This window comes from Dipodomys ordii, unplaced genomic scaffold, assembly GCF_000151885.1.
Source record: "Dipodomys ordii isolate 6190 unplaced genomic scaffold, Dord_2.0 Scaffold28, whole genome shotgun sequence".
NCBI classification, from domain to species: Eukaryota; Metazoa; Chordata; class Mammalia; order Rodentia; family Heteromyidae; genus Dipodomys; species Dipodomys ordii.
In genome coordinates, this window is record NW_012267244.1 from 11,109,083 (window position 1) to 11,130,210 (window position 21,128).

Genomic DNA, 21,128 nt, shown 5'->3' on the forward strand with positions numbered 1-21,128 from the left:
TTACAGGGAGGCCAATGATGCCCCTAGTGTGTGTGTGTTAGAGGGGAGGGGAGGGCAGGGGACACCATCTTTCCATCCAAATTCCAGAATGTGGTTTTGCAATGCATTTCAGTAGTATACAGAACCCACTGCTGACAGTCAAAACTGCTTGTCATCTTTTCTTTTTTTGTTGTTGGTCATGGGGCCTGAACTCTGGGGCTGGATGCTGTCCCTCAGCTCTTCAGCTCAAGGCTAGTGCTCTACCACTTGAGCCACAGCGCTACTTCTGGCTTTTTCTGCTTATGTGGTGCTGAGGAATATAACCCATGCTTGCATGTGAGGCAAGCACTCTATCCCTGAGCCACCTTCCCAGTCCCTGCTTATTATCTTTATATCATTTTTTCTGTATTTTCCCCCATGAATATACTGATCTTATTTGCCCAGAAGAAATCTCATAGTCATAGACAGCATAGATATTAACTAGCTATAGCCGATTATTTTGAAACTTCCAGAAACTCATCTTGTTCCATGTGATTAAAAAGTAATCTTCTAAGATTTTGTTTCATCTTTCTCATTAGACTTAGCAAATCTTTCTTCTCTCTTTCTCTTTCTTTTCAGTAGTGGTTTGAATTTAGTGCTTAGCACTTGCTAAGGTGGTGCTCTACCACCTGAGCCATGCTTCTAGCCCTGCTATTTGCTGGGTATTTTGTAAATGGAGTCTTAGTGGAGTTTTACTTGGCCCAGGGCTGGCCTCAAACTGCACTCCTCTGGATCTCAACCTCTGGAGTATAGGTTTTACAAACATGAATCACCAGAACTGCCGCCACAAGTCTACTTCTTATTCATGAGAAATGATGCAATTAGAGAAGTACTGTCACTTTACGTTCCTGTGATAGTCATGATATTGTCTCTAAGAGAATCATAGGAAGCAAAATCTGACAACACATATTGCCATTACATTTCAAAAGCATACTTAGTAATAGCCAAAGATTAGAAGTAAGTCAGAGGCTCATTGTTAAGGAGGCATATTAATTAATGAATTTGGGCAGAGCCATAAGTTGAAATATTATGGAGCTGTGAAAAAAACCAGTAAGTTTTGCACATATTGATATAGTATACCTCCAAGAAATAGTCATGTCCCCAGTCTTTTTGGCTTCAGTTGTTTTCCCTGGTAACATTTTGCTTTGAAGCTTTAGTTATTTTCCCTGTAAAGTTTCCTGTTTCCTCCTACTTAGCTGGGAGGACAGAAATGTGCCATCACATCTACTCTATGGGATGAGATGAAAGTCTCACCAACTTTTGACTTGGTAAATTTTGAAATGTTTAGAGAGCTTTCTCTATCTGTTTATCGCTGTCTCTCTGTGTGTGTGTGTGTGTGTGTGTCTGTCTGTCTCTTTGTGTGTGTGTCTGTCTCTGTGTGTGTGTGTGTGTGTGTATGTATCCTGGAGCTTCAACTCAGGACCTGAATGCTTTTTCCTTTAAGACTAGCTTTCTATGCAGCTGGGATTGTCCCTTGGTGAGAGAGCACTTACTTGCCTAGCACATATGAAAGTCTGTGTTCCATTTTTCAGTACCACATACACAACAGAAAAAGCTGGAAGTGGTGCTGTGGCTCAAGTGGTAGAGTGCTAGCCTTGAGCAAAAGAAGCTCAGAGACAGTGTATAGGCCCTGAGTTCAAGCCCCATGACTGGAAAAAAAAAAGGCTAGTGGCTTTAATATTTGAGCCACACACACCTCCTTTTCCAGCTTTTTATTGGCTAATCGGGGATAAGAACTCTTATCCTAGGTTGGCTTTGAATGATCCTCAGATCTCAGCCTCCTATGTAGCCAGGATTATGGGCACGAGCAATACCATCAATATTGACAAACCACATATTTTAGGTGCTCTATCACGTCTTGTGGTGGGTATTTTAACAAATGAATTAAAAACTTCCCAAGCTTCAGCTAAAGTACAAAGCTCCCTTCTCTCTCTAGTGTTGGATCAGAAGTTTCCATAACAATGTGGCTTTCTTTGGAGTCCAGGACCAAGGTGATCCAGGAACACCCACAGCCCTTCTCCAGGTGGTCTGGACTCCAGGTCTGCGTTTTACTAGGGTTACCCTGGTAGCCCCTAGACAGTTTCAGTACCTGGCTTCCAGGTACTACCTAGATCAGAGGCTCAGGCTGTCCCTACGAGGGAAGGGACAACTGGAATTCTACTTTGTCTAGTGCCAGTCCCAGGAGAGACGGCTGCTCAGGGGCCAGCCAACATCCCATCTGGGCTTCCTATGCATTCGATGGCCAAATAATGGAGCAAAAGGTGTCACTGTGATAAGGGGCTGCTCCTGGAGCTTCCCCCAGGGTTCCAAACTGGAGCTAGCAGCTTACCTCCGGATTCTCATGCAAAGATTTCACAGACAGGTTCTCTTCTCTGAGGTTACTTTTTAAAAACCACTGTCGGGAGATGGACTCCTTAAAGTCTAGAATAAAAGGAGCCAGAGACCAGCGCAAAAGGAAAAGTGGCAGCGATCGGTTTAGGGAAGTTAATCTGGCGTGTTCAATGGCGTGCTCACGAGGAATCGGAACGCTATTGGTTTCCAGCAGAAGTGCAGCGAGGGCCGAGCAGGACCTGGAATCTCCGTTTGCGGTAAGATCAGCCACAGGGGTGCAAGCCAGGCGGTTAGCCGGCCCGCGGCCCGCCTACCTGGATTCCTGGGTCCAGTCTCCCGGCTGCTTCTAGCACCCGGAGAAGGATGATCCAGGCGGAGCGGGAGCGGCTTAGTCAGCCGGCGCACTGGGCATGCGTGGTGGGCGGGCCGCTAGGCCGGCTCCGGGAGCCGTGACGAGCCCGGAAGCGCCTGCGCGCGCGGCCGTCGGCTCCCGAACTAGTTTTGTTCGGGCGGGTAGGGGGAAAGGTCCTCGGGATAGGAACCCCTCGGAGAGAACCCTCGGCAGGACCAACGCGACCCCCGCCGGCACCGCGGCAATGTCCAGCAACAGTTTCGCTTACAATGAGCAGTCCGGAGGAGGGGAGGCGGCGGAGCTGGGGCAGGAGGCTACCTCCACCATTTCACCCGCCGGCGCCTTCGGCCTCTTTAGCAGCGACCTGAAGAAGTGAGGAGGAAGACGGGCTCGGGGTGCCGGGGCGGGGCTGGGGTGTGAGGCGGGGGGGGGTGCAGGCCCCGGGGCCGCGGGCGCCGGCCTCCCGCTCGGGGTCCCACGTCGGGCGGGGGGGGGCCGCTGCCCGCGGCGGGTTGGGGTCAAGCCGGGCCGTGAGGGTTGCGGTGGGCGTCGGGGTGCGGGTGTGTCCTACGACTCCGGGAGCGGCGTGACGACGACACTTGGGGTGCTGCGGTCCCAGCCCTCCCCCTCCCCCGGCACCGCCGCCGGAGTTGGGCCGGGCTGGCCGGGACGCCCCGAGGCGGGTTGTGAGTGGAGCCAAACATTGAGAAAGACTTTTTTTTTTTTAAAGTTTTATTTTTAGGATGAGGAGAGTATTTTGGGGTCGGGAGTGGGAGTAGCGCCGAGGGGAGGCTGTGACTCCAGAAGGTTGAGAGGAAGGGTTCCCACGCAGTGTGCCCTGAAGAATGGACAGTCACTACTGGAGAGTTTTCAGAAGCCCCACACAAAATAAGCGCATCCATAGTGACTCCTTAAAAAGTTACCATGAAGCCACGCACCAGGGGCGTTAGGCCTGGAATCCTAGCTACTGAGGAGGCTGAGATCGGAGGATCGTGGTTCAAAGCCAGCCCAGGCAGGAAAGGCTGTGAGACTCTCACCTCCAGCGCCCAAGCCCAGAGTTCAAGCCTCAGGCTGCGCCCTCCCCCCTGCCAAGTTACCATGAACAGATTTTTTTTTTTTTGCTGGGGGGGGGCAGGAGGAAGTTCAGGTCCTGGTGCTTGGACTCAGAGCCTGGATGCAGTCTGTTGTTGGCTTTGTTGTACCAGGTGCTATGCTACTTGAGCCACAGCTCCCTTCCAGCTTTTTTTTGTGGCTTAGTTGGAGTCTCTTGGACTTTCCTGCCTGGGCTTCAAACTGAGATTCTCAGGTCTCAGCCTCCTGAGTTAGTTAGGATTATAGTTGTGCCACCTAGCCAGCTTATAATTTTTAAAAATTATCTTTAAAGGGTAACACTAAGGTGTTGCCATTTAACAAAGCAGTTTGTGAATACAATATATCTTTATCAGTTTCACACCTTTCAAGATTGTCACCAGATCCTAATTTTTCACACAATAATGCGAATTGGAAAAGCATATAACTAAAATATGCCTTTTTTGTATAAAGTTAGAGTTCATTTTAAGTACTATTTAGAGTAATACTTAGAAACCCTCAATTTTCTTTTTCTTTTTAAAGTTTGATTTGGGTAGGCTTATATTTATTTATTTTTTGCCAGTACTGAGGTTTGAACTCAGGGCCTGGGCGCTAGGTCAAGGCTAGCACTCTGCATTCTACCACTTGAACCACAGCGCCACTTTTGGCTTTTTCTGTGTATGTGGTACTGAGAAGTCGAACCCAGGGCTTCATGCCTGCTAGACAAGCACTGTACCACTAAGCCATCTTCCCAACCTATGGTAGGTTTATATTTAAACAATCCTGAATTTGAACCTAGACATTTTAATCTTAACTCATTTTCTCTAGGCTTCAGAAATGCCACTAAGAGCTTGAAATTTATGGTGCCTTTATTAAGAGAATATATACAACTGAGTAGAAGTTTAAAAAATTGAATAGTCATAACTGTATACAGAAAATGACCTTGACGCTTCCAGGAATTAGAAACACTTTGGACTTGTACTGAAACAAAGAAACTCCTGTTGTGGAAGCAGTCAGGAAACTCTTTTGAGCTCTCACTTACAAAGTTGTGACATTACTTGCCCTTAAAAAAAAATCAATGGTGAAATTTATGTAAAAGAGCTTCCTCTGAGCTTGGGGCAGTGGCTCTTGGTTTTAATCCAGAATGGGAAGGATGAGGCTTGGGCAGCCTATGTTCCAAACCTTGCACTGTCTCAACCCTGTCTCAAAAGTTTACCCTGTTCTTTGCTCAGGTTTTTTTTTTTTTTTTTTTTTTTTTTTGTGTCAGTCATGGGGCCTGAACTCTGGGCCTGGGCACTGTCCCTCAGCTCTTCAGCTCAAGGCTAACACCCTACCACTTGAGCCTCAGCGCCACTTCCGTCTTTTTTTCTGCTTATGTGGTACTGAGGAATTGAACCCAGGGCCCATGCATGCGAGGCAAGAACTCTACCACTGAGCCACCTTCCCAGCCCTCTTTTTTTTATATATATATTTTAAAATTATATCTTTAGTACAAAGAAGTTCCCATTCTACAAAACAGTATGTGAATACAAGGTGACAACATTGTCATTCATCCCTCCTAACCCATCCCTTCTCTCACTTTTTTTTCAAAATTGAGATTAGGTGATTACATAAATTTCACATATTTCACAAAATTGTGGAATAGTGATACTTAAAGTCAGAAACACATTTTAATCTTCACAAGGCAAATTGTCATTATCATGGTCTATAAAGTTTGTGAATTCTTATGAGCTTTGACAATAATTATTAACAATTATTTCTTCCACATCAGGTGATGATTACATTTCTTTCCTTTTGCTTAGGGTAGGCTGTTCCCTCTTTCCCCTCATTCCTCCCTTCCCATCGCTGTCTTTGGGTTGCTTAGTTCTTTTTCTTCTTTGCTCAAAAAAAATTATTTTTCTTTGTCTTGATATATATATATCGTATCCTGGCTTCAAACTCAAATCCTTCTATGTACTGGGATTGCCAACATCAATACTACACTCTCCCCTTTGCTCTACATTTTTGTTTGTTTTTTTCTCTTTGAAATCTGGGACTAGGTGTTTGTCTCTATGCTTCCTTTTTTCAGGTTAGCTCTTGACCAGTTGATCCACAGCACTACTCTTGGCTTTTCCTGAGTAGTTTATTGGCAAAAAGAGTCTCTCAGGCTTTCCTGAGAGGCTGGCTTTGAACCATGGTCCTCAGATCTCAACCTCCTGAGTAGCTAGGATTACAGTAGCATGAGCCACCAGTCCCCAGCCATGTTTTATTTTTTATGTAACACTTTATGGTTCCAGTTATTTAGTTTGCTCTACTTTTTCTTTACTTACCTTAACATTTCTCATTGCTACGTTTAGCTCCTTCAGGTATTCTATATTTTCAAATTATGTAGTAACTCCTTGAATATTTGTTGAATATTTATATACAGAAATCTCTTACACATTCTCCAATAGCAAATGTTATAAGGTATGTGAAGGTGACTAGCAAAATAATTTGGTTCATAACTTTGCTTGGCAGATATTTTTAGGTGCTTCATTTTACTCCCAAGAATTCATGAAGCATGACTGACATACTCAATTGTTCTTGTGTCAGTTGTGTCCTCTATCCTTATGTACAAAGGCTCACTATATATTAGAAAACTTTAGTGTTTCATTTATTTTTTTTGTCAGCATTTCTTCCAAGAAAGTGGTTAAAGGAATTGAAGAGTCAATAATGACTTTATGGACCTGTGCTGAAGGAAAAACCTGGTATCCTATCCCTGTTGTATTTTATTATGGCATCATCCTAAAGTTAATTGTATTTAAGTCCAGAACAAATATTTTCTTTTTTTAAAAAAATATATTTTTTATTGTAAAGATGCTCTATAGAGAGGTTAGTTATATGAGCAAGTAATGAGTATGTTTCCTATTGAGCATTGTTACCCCCTCCTTTGTTTTTCCCCTACTATCCCTTCCCTCTCCACATCCCCAACTACCCCCCCCCCATTTGTAAATTTTCAATGTTGTGTCTTGTACATATCATTGTTACAGTGGGTCAATCTGTAGCCTTGTTTCAGCATTTTATTTCCCTTCTCCTCCCCAAATTAGAAAAAAAATGTATATACAAGATGCAGGGCACTGGAATCAAATACAGTGAAAACAGAGGTTATACCATGGGTGTAGAACATACAAGACAAGTATTTTCTTCATAGCACTGTTTGTATCTTTGCTGTGTTTAATATTGTTAGTTGACTTGAATTGTCACATCAGAGAAAGTAAATTTCTTACTTTCCACAAGCACCTTTTACTTACAGATTGAGATGATTTCACATGGATAGTTTCTCTATTTTTGTTTTACTTTGGTACAAGTATCAAGTCTAGGACCTTGCACATGCTAAGCATGTGCTCTATCAGCGAGCTATATTCCTGGTTCTCTGCCTATTTACTGTAGAGATACATAATAATTGTAAGATATTTATCTTGCCTTTAAGAATCTTAGAATTTAGGGGCTGGGAAGGTGGCTCAGTGGTAGAGCGCTTGCCTTGCATGCATGAGGCCCTGGGTTCGATTCCTCAGCACCACATATGCAAAAAGAAAAAAGCCAGAAGTGGCGCTGTAGCTCATGTGGTAGAGTGCTAGCCTTGAGCTGAAGAGCTGAAGGACAGCGCCCAGGCCCAGAGTTCAGTCCCCACGACTGGACCCAAAAATAAATAAATAAATAAAGAATCTTAGAATTTAGTGGACAAGATAAACAAATGTGAACTCACAGGAATACAAACCTGAATTGCTATTATATTGTGTTATAATTTTCAGCCTTCCAATGTGATGTACTATCTATTGTTATTTTAAGCCTTTATTTATATGAAGTAGTTTACTGAATAAAGTGGAAATGTTAAAATTTGAAAAGTAAAACACATTTTAGATTGAGATGCTGAAAATGTTGAACCCCCCAGGTTGCAAGCATACTATGAAAAGATATAGACTCTTACTGGGTTCTTGTGTGTGTGTGCGTGCGTGCGTGCGTGCGTGCGTGCGTGTGTGTGTGTGGGGGGGGGCAAATGGAAGCCTGGGTTAGTGGCTCATGCCTATCATCCTAGCTACTCAGGAGGCTGAGATCTGAGAATCACAGTTCAAAGCCAGCCCAGGCAGGAAACTCCTCCGTTAGACTCTTATCTCCCTCCAATAAACCTCTCAGAAAATGGGAATTGGTGCTGCGTCTCAAGTGGTAGAGTGCCTTGAGCTGAAGAGCTGAGGGACAGCGCCCAGCCAAGAGTTGAAGCCTTAGGACTGACTGGGGAAAAAAAAAAAGCAAATGGAAGTGAAAGGATCAGGGACCAGGTATAACTCCTTCAAAGGCATGGCCCTTTATTCCTATTTCTCCCTCTTTTAAAGTTTCTAGAGCCTCTCAAAATAGTGCCAGCAGTTGGGGACCAAGCATTCAGCACATGATTTTTTAAAAATTATGTAAGTGTGTGCAAAGGGTTTCAATTCAATATATCAATTTATGAGTATAATACATTTTGATTGATGTCACCCCTTCCACTATCCTCCTCATCTCTTCCAACCCCACCCAATCCCTCGTTACCTGGTTCTATTTTCACATACATACATTGAATATTATGGTTATATTAGCTTACTCTTCCTTTCTCCAAAGTTTCTTTCTGTTGTGCTCAGTAGTAAAGGGTTGCAAGTATGAAAATGTAAGCCACCATGGTTTCTGTATCGTGCTATTATATACTTAATCAATTTACTTCCAAAGATTTCAGTTGCTTGAGTTCTACAAACTCCAGTTTTGGTAACTGATCTGTCTTGTTAATTCTTTTTAGCTGTTTGAAAATTATGTCCAATTATGTTTAGGTCTAGACAACATATTTGCTATGTGTGTCAGTTGTATCCTATATCCTTATATACAAAGGGCTCACTATATATTAGAAAACTTGAGTGTTTCATTTAATTTTATTGTCAGCATTTCTTCTAAGAAAGGGGTTAAAAAATGAAGAGTCAGTAATGACTTTATGTTTTATTTAACAGTTAACAAAAAATTATATGCCTTGATACCACATGCTTTAACGATAACTGAAAAATTTTAGAACTCTGAAATATTTAACATTTCCAGCCTTTATAACAAAATGTAAGATACTATGTTGTTTTTAAAAAGTATTTTGAATTTAGAGCAACATTACTAGAGCTGAATGATTAACAAAAAAAAGCAGACAGATGGTTCATTGAAATGTTCTATTTTACTGCAGGAAAGTTACATTCATAGAATGACAAATGTATTATGGTGAAATTATTTGATAGTATTGCACTTGTACAAATAAATGAACTACTGACAAAAACAAATTGCCTCTTGTCCAAATTCAGAATTTAAAGTGAAGAGCCCAAAGTAGAATAATCAGGAAGGAAATGATTTTCCTGTATTTCATATTATGAATAATGTTGGTTGTATATTTAGGAAAGTTATTTAGCATATCTGCTAGAAAGAGTTCATAGATCTACAAAATTGAACAATAAGTAGTCAGTGTCTTCACATTGATGGCCTGGTCATTTATATAGCTGATAAAAGTTGATGCTAAATTAGAAGGCCAGTATCTTTAATCCTACGTCTGAATAAGTTGGCATAGATGTTGGACAAGGAGAGACTGAGGCTGGTTCTAAGATCATGAATGGGCAGAGTATATCCTTCAGCTTTACTCTTGGGATGGATTGTTCCCTGAGTATTTTAAAAACTAGGGAAGGATGAGGAGGAAATTACTAGAACATGAAGCTGGAGTGGGGAGGTAAGGAACAGAGTAGGTGGGGGCTAAATTATATCAGGACTTCTAATTGTAAGGAGTTTGGATTTTCTGAGAAAGCTACTGGAGATTTTAAAACAAAATAGGCATTTAGAATGGTCAATACGATTAAGTGCTGGTTTTATACCAAGATATACTTCAGTAACAAAAAATTATAGAATTAATTTATTGATTCACCAAGTAAGAGTGCCATTTGCATGTTAATGCACTGTTCTTAATTCTGAGTATTAAACAGTAGATAAACAGTAGATTAAATAGTAGATAACTTCTGTCATAGAGACTATATTTCTGGTGGGAGGAAGACAGGTGTTGAAAAAGTGACAAGGTCATTTGATGACAAGAAATGCTGTAGAGAAAAACAAAGAACACTGGGTGAAGAGGAGAAGGGGAGAAGATAGGAGCTAGAATGAGGTTGGGTTGTTGTTTGGGATTCAGGGTTTAGGAAAACATTCTTAGAAAATTGTTAATAGAACAGGTAGATAAAGGGAGGGAGGGAGTGACATATAGATAAATGTCTTAGAGGTGTGCTCACTTACAATGAATAGCAATTGCTTAGATGTCAAGGAAGAATTTTTCATCTGTATGAGAACAGTAAAGGCCAATGTGGCAGGAGTAAACAAGGAACATTATTTGTATAGACTACAACTTGATAACTGCCATTTTATTTATTTATGTATTTATGTATTTTTTTAGTGCCATCCTGGGGCTTGAGCTCAGGACCTCTGTGCTGTCCCTGATCTCTTTTTGTTCAGGGTTCTGCTATGTTGAGCCACAACTTTTAGTTTTCTGATGGTTAATGGAGAACATGGTAACTTGATAAGCATTCTTAGTGCAGAGTTAGAGCTGAAAACCTGATGAGTAGGTTTAGGAGAGAAAGGGATTATAGTATATATAATAGTATGAAGAGTAAAGAAATGGAGCAGTACCTGGGGAGAAATGTTGTTATGTCAAGGGATTTTGTTTAAGAGGTGAGAAACTGGAACCACTTGATGTACAGGAAGAAAATATTGATGACACAATAGAGAAAGGAGAATCACTTTCCCTATAGAAAATTTAGCAAGTACAGATTGGATATAAAACAATTCTCATTTTAACACCTAGAGAGAATTAGTAATACAGATCTTTCTCTTCTTCCTTCTCCGCCCCCCCTCCTTTTTCTCTTGACATCTTAATGGAAGCCTCCATGACCCTATAACTTTATTCTGCATTCCTGCAAACCCAACCTCACCAGGACACCTAGTCTACTGCCTGCTTGAGTAGTAGCTGGGCCCCCTTAGACCATGACTGAAGTGGCCTCCTTTTGCTTGAACAAATCCTGGGGAAACAGCTTTCTATGTGATCCTGTGCCAGCAGGGCATCCAACTGGCTCTGTGTTCTCAAGGGAAAGTTTTTCAAATGAGTTAAAACTTTTACATCCTGGAGACAGATGGCTAAGGTCTGATAGTCCTGAGATGTCCTCAGGCCATCATTCCTTTTGTCCCAGTGTCCAGTCCCAGATTCTTTTCTGTGGGCTCTAATCCACACCATTCTTGCCTGAGGCTTTAAACAGAGTCCCCTCCTCACATTGCATGTTTTTCAGATATTTCTGCTTTGCTTTTTGCTCTCAGTCTCACTGTAAACCTAGCCAAAAGCAGCCAACAATAACTAAGCCACACCCTGCATTCTATGTTGTCTTGAAATTTCATTTGCAAAGTAGTCCCTTTTTTTGGTCAGTTGTGGGGCTTGAAATCTGGGCCTGTGTGCTGTCCCTGAGCTATTCAGCTCAATGCTAGCACTGCCTCTTGAGCCACAGTGCCACTTGTGATTTTCTGTTGGCTAATTAGAAATAAGAGTCTCTCTTGGATTTTCCTGCTTGGGCTGGCTTTGAACTGTGATTCTCAAATCTCAGCCTTCTGAGTAGCTAGGATTACAGGTATGAACCACTAGCTCCCAGCCGTCCATTATTTTTTAATTCAGCCATTTCCAGAATCTCAGGATATGGACAAAATATAGAGAAATTCATTGCCAGAATGTGACATGATTGTGTCTCTAGTGCAATTCCCAGTAGACTTCTCATTTCTACCCCAAACGTTGGATGAGTCTAATTTTCACTGTGTATCTTCCTGTTGGCATCTTAGTCTTTTGAGCTTCCTCTAGAGTTATCTATTAAGCTTTGCTTGTAGCATTCTAGACTTTGAGCCTTCAAGGCCAAATGCTTCCACATTCCTCCTACAAATCAGTTTCAAAGGCTTAAGAACTGTATGGTTAGGTTTGGTCACAGCAGTGACTCTGCTGGTACCAGTTTTCTGGTTAATTTACTTTTCTGGTTGGTATGACAAAATGTTTGAGGGAACAACTTGAGGAAGTATTTATGATAGCTCACAGTTTCATCATAGAGGGCAGAGAGAGGGGATACAGTTAAGAGATAGGACAAGATATAACCCTCAAGGACATCCACCTAGTGACCTATTTCCTCCATTTAGGCCTAACTCTTACGTTTTATTATGTCTTAATGCCATTTAATTTTATTATATTTATTTTTGCCAGTCCTGGGGCTTGAACTCAGGGACTGGGCACTGTCTTTGAGCTTCTTTTGCTCAAGGCTAGCACTCTGCTGTTGAGCCACAGAGCCACTTCTGGCCTTTTCTGTTTATGTGGTACTGAAGAATTGAACCCAGGGCTTCATGCATGCTAGGCAAGCATTCTACCACTAAGCCACATTCCCAGCCTCAATGCCATTTTACTATATATAAGTTCATCATGTTTAGGTTGGAGCCCTTATAAACTAATTGTCTGTAGATACTTTTTTACCAACATATAAGAGGTATGCTTTGCTAAATTCATAGACCATTTCTCAATTTAGTCAAGTTGACAATCAAGATTAACCAGCACAAAGGCCAAGAAAAGAGATTACAACTGGAGAATCATGCAGGTTGATCATACGGGGTCTTTGCATTATGTCTAAGATTTGAGAAAAGAGCCAATCCTGCTTTTTCTGTAGGAAGATGAAGGGTAAGTAGTTTATTAAGAAAGGATGTCCTAGCCTTGAGCTGAAGAGCTGAGGGACAGCGCCCAGGCCCAGAGTTCAGGCCCCACGACTGGACCCAAAAAAAAAAAAAAAAAAAAGAAAGGATGTCACACACACTCTTGAGCTGCTCTGCCTGTTATAAAAACCTATCACAGGTTATTAATAATGGTGCTAGCAGGCTACTTTACCTCACTATGTCTTTAGTTACTTATGGAGGTGAAGATAACATATTGAATAATTAAATAGTCATTAGGATGATAAGATTTAACATATTTAAACAATAATGCCTGATATATAACAGTATTATTATACTGTTTTAACACCGTTAAAATCAGTGAGCTTTTTAACAATCTGTTTTGCTTTAGTACGATATATCTTTTCAAGCCATATGTCTTTAGAATCATAGTTAATTTTCAACTAGACATTGCTTTATATTTTCAAATTTCAAAGGATTAAATTCCATCCTATTATTTTTCTAGGTCATATTTGACCATCATCTGAAACAACTATACAAACTATATTTAATCACATAAAAAATAAGTGCAGTTAGTAAGCATGTAGGGGATGAGTTCTTCTGTTATCAAAGATTTGGGAACAGTGGTTGTAGTATGGGATGGTAAAAAAAAAGGCATTTGTTTTGAAATTTTTATATAACTTTTAGGGAAACATCTGAAGATGTTTCCCATGTGGATGCATTAAGTATAATAGCAGAAATAATTATTTTCTTAGGTCAGTATGACTCATTGCTTCCTTTTATTGACAATGTCATTGTTTCCTGCTAGAAAACTGAACACAATTTAAACTTGCAAGAATATGGAACTCTGTGACATGAATTTGGGGTACTAACCTTATACCTGCCTGTGCTTTAATTTCCTTCTTTTTCCTTTATTGAAATTTCAAGTCTCACTATAAGCATAAATACTTAAGTACCCCTCCCCTCTTAAAGTTGGTGAACACTATGTGACGTCAATAAATATGTCTAGGTAACTGATGGCAACAATAAACTTTGGTCACTTAACTCTTTCACTCCATGCCATCAAACATTAATGGAGTGGCTGGCTATTCTGTGTAGCCTCTGTTCTTGGCTTAGGGGATAAGAACCAGCATTATAATTGTAATAATATACAGTAATATTTTATATAGTACTTTTTATTTTTGGTGGTTTTTTGATCCTCTTTTTTTTTATTTTTTGTTTTGTTGTGGGGCTTGAGCTCAGCCTAGGCGCTGTCCCTGAGCTTTTTTTGCTCAGGACTAGCACGCTACCAATTTGAGCCATAGCTCACTACTTCCAGTTTTCTGGTGCTTAATTGGAGATAAGATTCCCGAGGACTTTCTTGCCCAAGCTGGCATCAAACAGTGATCCTCAGATCTCAGCCTTTCTGAGTAGCTAGGATTATTGATATGAGCTAAATGCACCGGCTTGATCCTCCCTCTTATATACCTTAAGAATACTTAAGTTCACTTGCCTTTTCTACAATATTTAAGCATGTCTTCTGTTCTGTTTATTCGATCATGGTAGGAAAATCAAATCTAAATTTTTGTTGATCTTAGACGTGAGCCTTTTTTTTTTTTTATAAAATGTCACTCTTCTTTCCTTCTGTGATTCTGAAGATTAAACCTACGTCCTCTTATGTGCTAGATAAGCACTCAACTACTGAGGTATGACTTTATTCTTTTTATTTCATTTTGAATTAGTGTATATTTCTAATGTTTTATTGTGGTATTTCCATATGAAAAATGCCTGGTACATTTTGAACATATTCACCCCTTCCTCATGTTCCCATTCTTACCTTTCTTTCCCAGCATTTGGTGAGTTTCACAATGCTGTCAACACACACACACACACACACACACACACACACGCACTCCTTTGATCCTTTTTACTTCCACACACACACACACACACACACACACACACACACACACACACACACACACACACACACACACTCCTTTGATCCTTTTTATTTCCTCAGTATTTCCCCTTCCATTGATTCTTTCCTAGACAGTACCTCATGACCCATTACTATTAATACTGTTGTCATCATCTTCATCATCATTTTACATCATCATTTTAGGTCTGCCAAACCTTGTACATTAGAGTTCTCTAGGCCCCACATAACTAGACCTCTCTATTGACTGAATTGTTTATAGCATATACTCTTCTGTTCACTAGTGATATGATTGGACCCCAGTTATTCAGTCAGTAACATTTCTGGATTTGGGTCTTTCATAATTACATTAGCTATGAATATCTTTATGTGTGTGGCCTCTTCACCTGACCAGACATCATATCCTATTCTTCCATCCAAATGCTGTTAGGTTCACTTTTTATAGGTCATGTCTTCTATTTTTATAGGATTTCATGCCTTTCATGCCTACATACTTGTAATTTTTTTTCCTTTTAGTCTTCACTATAATCCAAGGTATATGATTGCCTAGAGGGTCTCTAGAAGTAGGAAACTACTTCCCATATTTGAACTCATTCCCTCATACTTTGGAATTTCAGGACTTTTATATATTTTTTTTGTTTTGTTTTTTGGCCCAGTTGTGGGGCCTGAACTCTGGGCCTGGGCGCTGTCCCTCAGCTCTTCAGCTCAAGGCTAGCGCTCTACCACTTGAGCCACAGTGCCATTTTCAGCTTTTTTCTTTTTGCTTATGGGGTGCTGAGGAATCGAACCCAGGGCCTCATGCATGCGAGGCAAGCGCTCTACCACTGAGCCACCTTCCCAGCCCGACTTTTATATTTTTTTAGATTAATATTTTAACCAAATGTCTGGAAATCTTTTGTTTCCATATGCCTGCTCTCATATATCTACACCTACATCATACTTTTCTATTAACATGATTTTGGGTGATAGTGACCACAGATAACTGTTATCTCTTATGATCATTGTTTGTATTTTATAACAGCTTTTATTTTTTTATATTCAAAGCAAAATGTTTTGACATGTCAATAGAGTATGTTTTATATTTCAAAAATTTTTAAACTATATGTAGAAATAAGTTTTAAACAGGATAATTATAGTTAAGAATTATTTTCAAGCAGATGACAAAAGTTATATAAACAGTGTTTTGCACTTTTAGATTGTATTCCTGTCAAGTAGGATTCTGTAGGATCCTTTTTCTGTTTTTATACTTACATATCCTTTGTCAGGAAACTTGACAGGACATGTGACTCAGAAAAAATTGTAATAAAAAAACAAATTGAATTTACCACCTTGAGCATTTTGAAGTTTATAGTTCATTAATGTAAGTATATTGATATTGTTGTACAACAAATCTCTAAAACTTTTTCAACTTGCAACATTGCCATGGAACTTTTTAGAAGCTGAATTTTTCACTTAGATTTTTCAAGTCCTTCAGAGACAGAGCTTATCTAGGGTAGATACTGCACATTGGTTCCCTCGATTCCCCACAGAGAAAGCTGATCCAAACTCATCAGATGGAAAACTTACCTTCCGTGGCCTTGGAAAGTTGTTTTGTTTTTTAAGAAAAAGTTTAAAAATTAATCTAGCTTTCAGTTGGCATATCCTATTAGCATAGTTATAGAAAACTTATATTTACAGTAGTTTATAAATTTCTTGGAGGAAGATCTAATACTAATATTCAAACTCGATGCACAGACTGACTCTTTGGCATGTCTGTGTTTATGCCCATCTGTTACAGTGGCACCATGCCCATTATTATGGTGGCTTGCCAGTAGCAGTGAGGCATTTGAGCCAACAAAGATGAATTGTTTGGATGAGATGCACTATTCTGTGATACTAATTAATTTTGAGCTGATGAATCTACATGAGATAATGTTAACCAAATACAGTCAAAGTAATGTCAGTGAAAATAGAATTTATTTTGACTTGTGCAGGAGTGTATCACAGATGTTTTAGACTACCATTGAGAGTAATTACAATCAGTGTTTACTATAGTTGCAGTGATCAGTTTTCTTTACATAAAAAATTGAGCTTAAAAAACCTTCTATAATTTCTCTTGTGGTGATTGTAGATTAGGGAGGAAGTGAGGCAACACTGTAAATTGATAATGGGTATAGATATAGATATTACTTTATAATTCTTTAAATATATATTTTAACATGCTTAGTCTTAAAGCAAAAATTGACAGCTCAGTTGTAAATTTTAGCTCAGTTGTAGATTTCAAAACACAAGTCTGGTTTAATTTTTTTTACCAATCCCTAGTTCTCTATGATGGACTTAAAAGTTATATATGATTTTTGCTGAATGTGGTGGCTCAAGCCTTTAATCATGGCTCCTCTCCCTCCCTCCCTTTCCCTTTCCTGTTCCCTTTCCCTTTCCTTTTCCCTTTCTCTTTCCCTTTCCCTTTCTTTCCCCTTTCCCTTTCCTTACTGTGATGTACAGAGGAGTTGCAGTTACAAAAGTTCGGTAATTAATACATTTCTTTTTAAACACTGTCACCTCTTCCCTCATTTTCTCCCAGTTTTCCCTTCCTCTCCCTCTTCCCCACAAGTTGTATAGTTAATTTTCAACATAGTGTCCAGTGAGTATCACTGCTGCATTTGTTCACCTTTTGTCCTACCATTTCTGTGCTCCCCTTACCCTTCCCAAGACAGATAAATTTACATACAAAAGGTACAGAAATCAAAAACAGAGACAAAAGAGGAATTCCCCCCCAACCGAAACCAAAACAAAAAGCAAAATAACAAAAAACTTCTTGTTTCTATTTCTTGGAGTCCATTTCAAATAACATTATTTTATATGATGATATGCATATAGCTGTTGAACCTTTGTGATCCTGTCCTAAGAATATCCTTGTTTGGTCTCACTGTGTGAATGATTAGAATCCGATTTAATTTATCATGTCCAAGTGTAATTTTTTGTCTTTTATCTTTTTACTTGTCGAAGGCACATTCTAATTACCACAAATAAGGGAACCTATGATTCTTTACATCTGGCTTGCTTTGCTTAATAAACTTTTTTTCCCAAGTCTTTCCATTTGCAAAGGATATTTTTAATGGGTCTAGAACTCTGCATTTTTCCTCCTCCAGTCTTTTAAACATTGTTTCATTATCCTCTGGTCTCTATAATGCTTCTCCATGTTACTGTTGATCTTTTTAAGGCTATGATCAGCAAACAGCCTATTTGTTAGGACATAACCACATCCATTTGTTCATGTGTTGTTTGTACCTGCTTGCTTTCATGTTATTTGGCAGACATGAGTAGTTGCATCAGAAATGTTAAGGCTGGTAAAGTATGAGATTATCAGTTACCACTTTATAGGAAGGTTTACTCTCCTGTCTTAAGGTTGTCTTTTATTTTTACTTTTAAGATTTTTCTTATTACCATTAATTTTTCTTTGCTGTTTTGTGTAAGTTTTTTTGTTTTTCCTTTTTTCCTAAAATTTGCTAAGATTCATAAATATAGTTGTTAACCATAATCTTTTCAAATATTGCTTTTTTTGCATTCTTTTTCCTTATTGATATTCTTTTGTTGTTGTTGTTGTTATTCCTGGGGCTTGAACTCTGGGCCTGGGCACTGGCCCTGAGCTCTTCAGCTCAAGGTTAGCACTCTATTACTTTAGCCACAGAGACAGTTTTCTGGTGATTAATTGGAGATAAGAGTTTCATGGACTTTCCATGCTGGCTTTGAACCATGATCCTCAGATATCAGCCTTCGGAGTAGTTAGGATTACAGGTGTGAGTCACTGGTGCCTGACTTTTATTGATATTCATAAGTTGAAGTATATTAGATATTTTAACTATATTCCACATGTCTTTGATGCTTTGCTGTGTTTTCCTTTCTTTCCCCTTTTTTTATTTTTTTGTTGGCTGTGTGGCTTAACTCGGGGCCTGGGTGCTGTCCCTGAGCTCTTATGCTGAAGGCTAACGCTCTACCACTTTGAGCCACAGCTCCACTTCCATTCTATTATTTTTCTGTGCTTCAATTTGTGTATTTCCTCTTGATCTATGTTCAAGTTCCATTTCTGTTAAGCCTGTAAAACTTATGAATTGGTTCTTTTATTTTTTGTGATACTGGAGATTAAATTTAGGGCCTTACTTTTTCTAGGCAAGCACTTTCCTACTTGGACCTCCTCTCATCCCCAGCTACAGCGAGTTCTTAATTTCAGATTCTGTACTTTTTAATTTCTTTTTTGTTTTTCTTGTTCTGGGGCTTGAACTTAGGGTCTCTGTCCGTGAGCCCTCTCTGTGCTCAAGGCGAGCACTCTACCGCTTGAGCCACAGTGCCACTTCCAGCTTTTTCTGAGTAGTTTATTGTGTCTCACGGACTTTCCTGCCTGGGCTGGCTTTGAACTGTGATCCTCAGATCTCAGCTTCCTGAGTAGCTAGGGTTACAGGCGTGAGTCACCAACTCCCGGCTTGTATTTTTAAATTTCTGAATGTCTGATTATCTAGTTGAAGCTAGTGTCTGTTGTTTCATCTATTTTGTCCATCTTTTCAGCATTTTCTTGATCACCTTGTCACTATTTTAAAATCTAGTAATTCTGTATTTGAAGCTGTCATGTGTCTGCTTGTTCTTTGTTGTTTTTTTAACCCTTCCCCCCTCTTTCCTTTCTCCTTCACTTCCTTTATTTTCCTCCTCATGTTCTATTTCTTCCTCCTCTTCCTCTTTTCATGTCTCAAGTTTTTTTAAATTTATTTTATTGTTATTATAAAAGTGATCTACAGAGGGATTTCAGTTAGCATGAATCAGGTAAGGAGTATATTTCCTTTCCTACAGCATAGTGTCTTCTGTTCCCTCATTCTCTCCTGTTTCCACCCATGAGTTGTACAGTTCACTTTCATCCCTGTCTAGTGAGCTCCACTGCTTATTTCTTTACCCTTTTTCCCTTGAGTTCTGTACCTTCTGCCCCATTCTCTTAAGTTTTGTTCAGATGCTGGGTATTTAAGATGATTCTCTGGATGATATATTCTTTTGAAGAGGGTTGTATATTTGTGTGTGTGTGTGTGTGTGTGTGCGCGCGCGCGTGTGTGCGTGCGTTTGTGTGTGTATAGGTAACTAGTTTTAGCAGATCACTTGGATCTTGCTTTAGTTCAGTTTTACGCATTTACAGTCTTTCTCATTTCAGTTTTCCTTAAACTCTTAGAATATCATTCTTCATTCTCTGTGTGAGTCTTCTGTACTCTTGAAGATGGCAAGGTGTTTACTAAGGCCTCTACTTAGGAGAGACTTGTATTCTAGCTTCTCTTCACAGCAGTGCATGGTTGCTGAAATCTCTACTCAGGTATTATTTTCTGCTGGGTTTTTGAAAACACTGCCTTGTGAAATGGAACTGATTATTTGCAGGGAATCTGTGGATAGTTTTTTGTATACCTCTTGATTGGCTCCCTCCTCTCTGATTTTGTCCTTCAATTTCTAGTCACTCTGACAGCTCTGAATTTCAACATCTGCCTTTTCAGTCACTTACAATCAAGACCTCTTGGGTTTTCATCTCCAACGTGCCAGTGTGGGAAATGTACTTGGGATAAAGCTAGAGCTAAGGAAGAGCTCACTTGGTGTGCTTCTATTCATTCTTCATTCTGCCTCTGTCTGTCTTACTTCCTGTGCCTTCAAAAGCTGGCATTTTATATGTGTGTGTGTATGTATTTATACAGGCACGTTTAATCAGTTGCTGTTATAGAAGGCCCTATACTATATTCTGAACGTAGCAGCCAGAATGATCTTGTTAAATATGACTACTCCAGTGACAGTGGTTTTAGAATTCTAAGTAAATAAATACCAAAGCTTCTAGTATTGTTTACTTCCTGTATTCTCTCATCTATACTGTTCTTTCTCCCTTTAGCACCCCCTCTACTATATCTGCAAGGCTAACTTTCCCTCCTGTACGTCCTTTTTTTAGCTGTCCCCTTTTTAGTCTTCTGATTACCCTAGCTACATTAACTATTCTTCTCCCTTCTGCATTCTCTCCCTCTATTATACTTTCTTCTCATATTAGCTTACGACTTAAAACTTCCTTGGTTTGTGATTTCTTTTATTAGAATAAATAGGTGAGGGCAATGTTGTTTCCTAACCTTTATTTATTGTCAAATTCAAATGGAGAAACAGTTGAGAATAAAGGAATTTCAAGATAGAAGAATAGTAATCAATTGTATTTTTTAAAGAATAATTTAAACATGTTCCCAAGATTTGCATTGGATTTTTAAGTTAGGAGGATATTTGTTGTCTTCTATGAGAGTTTTAATAGAGGAGTGAGGGAGAAAAGATTACCAAGAGTTGAGGAAGTGACTATAACATTATTGACTTTTTAATCTTATCAATACTAGGAGTATGTTCAAAGTTACTTGGATAATTTCTGATTCCTCTTTTTAGAGAGTTAATAAATGGTTGACTTGATAACTAAAAACACTAAGCAAAGTTAAACTTTTATACTTGAGCATAAGGGAGGCCTCTGAGAGTGTGAAGAGGTAGAGTCTCACATTAGTGCTCCCCAGACTTCAGGCAGTTTTTCCATCCTGAATGTAGATGTTATCACAGAATTTGTTCACGTGCAGCCTCTGATTGCGCAGAGGCTGGTGGGGCCTGAGACTCTGTATCTTCCTTCCTTCCTTCCTTCCTTCCTTCCTTCCTTCCTTCCTTCCTTCCTTCCTTCCTTCCCTCCCTCCCTCCCTC

The 21,128-nt window shown here is 39.6% G+C and overlaps 1 protein-coding gene across 1 annotated transcript in view; it reads left to right on the forward strand.

Annotated features, from left to right (window-relative positions):
• The first annotated feature begins 2,830 nt into the window (after positions 1 to 2,830).
• The window catches only part of Ap3b1 (adaptor-related protein complex 3, beta 1 subunit), a 245,036-nt gene continuing 226,738 nt past the window's right edge, over positions 2,831 to 21,128 (forward strand). Inside the window, exon 1 of the mRNA XM_013015820.1 lies at positions 2,831 to 3,073. Coding sequence (XP_012871274.1) covers positions 2,946 to 3,073 — 128 coding nt within the window. The 5' untranslated portion in view covers positions 2,831 to 2,945. The remainder of the gene's footprint in view (positions 3,074 to 21,128) is intronic.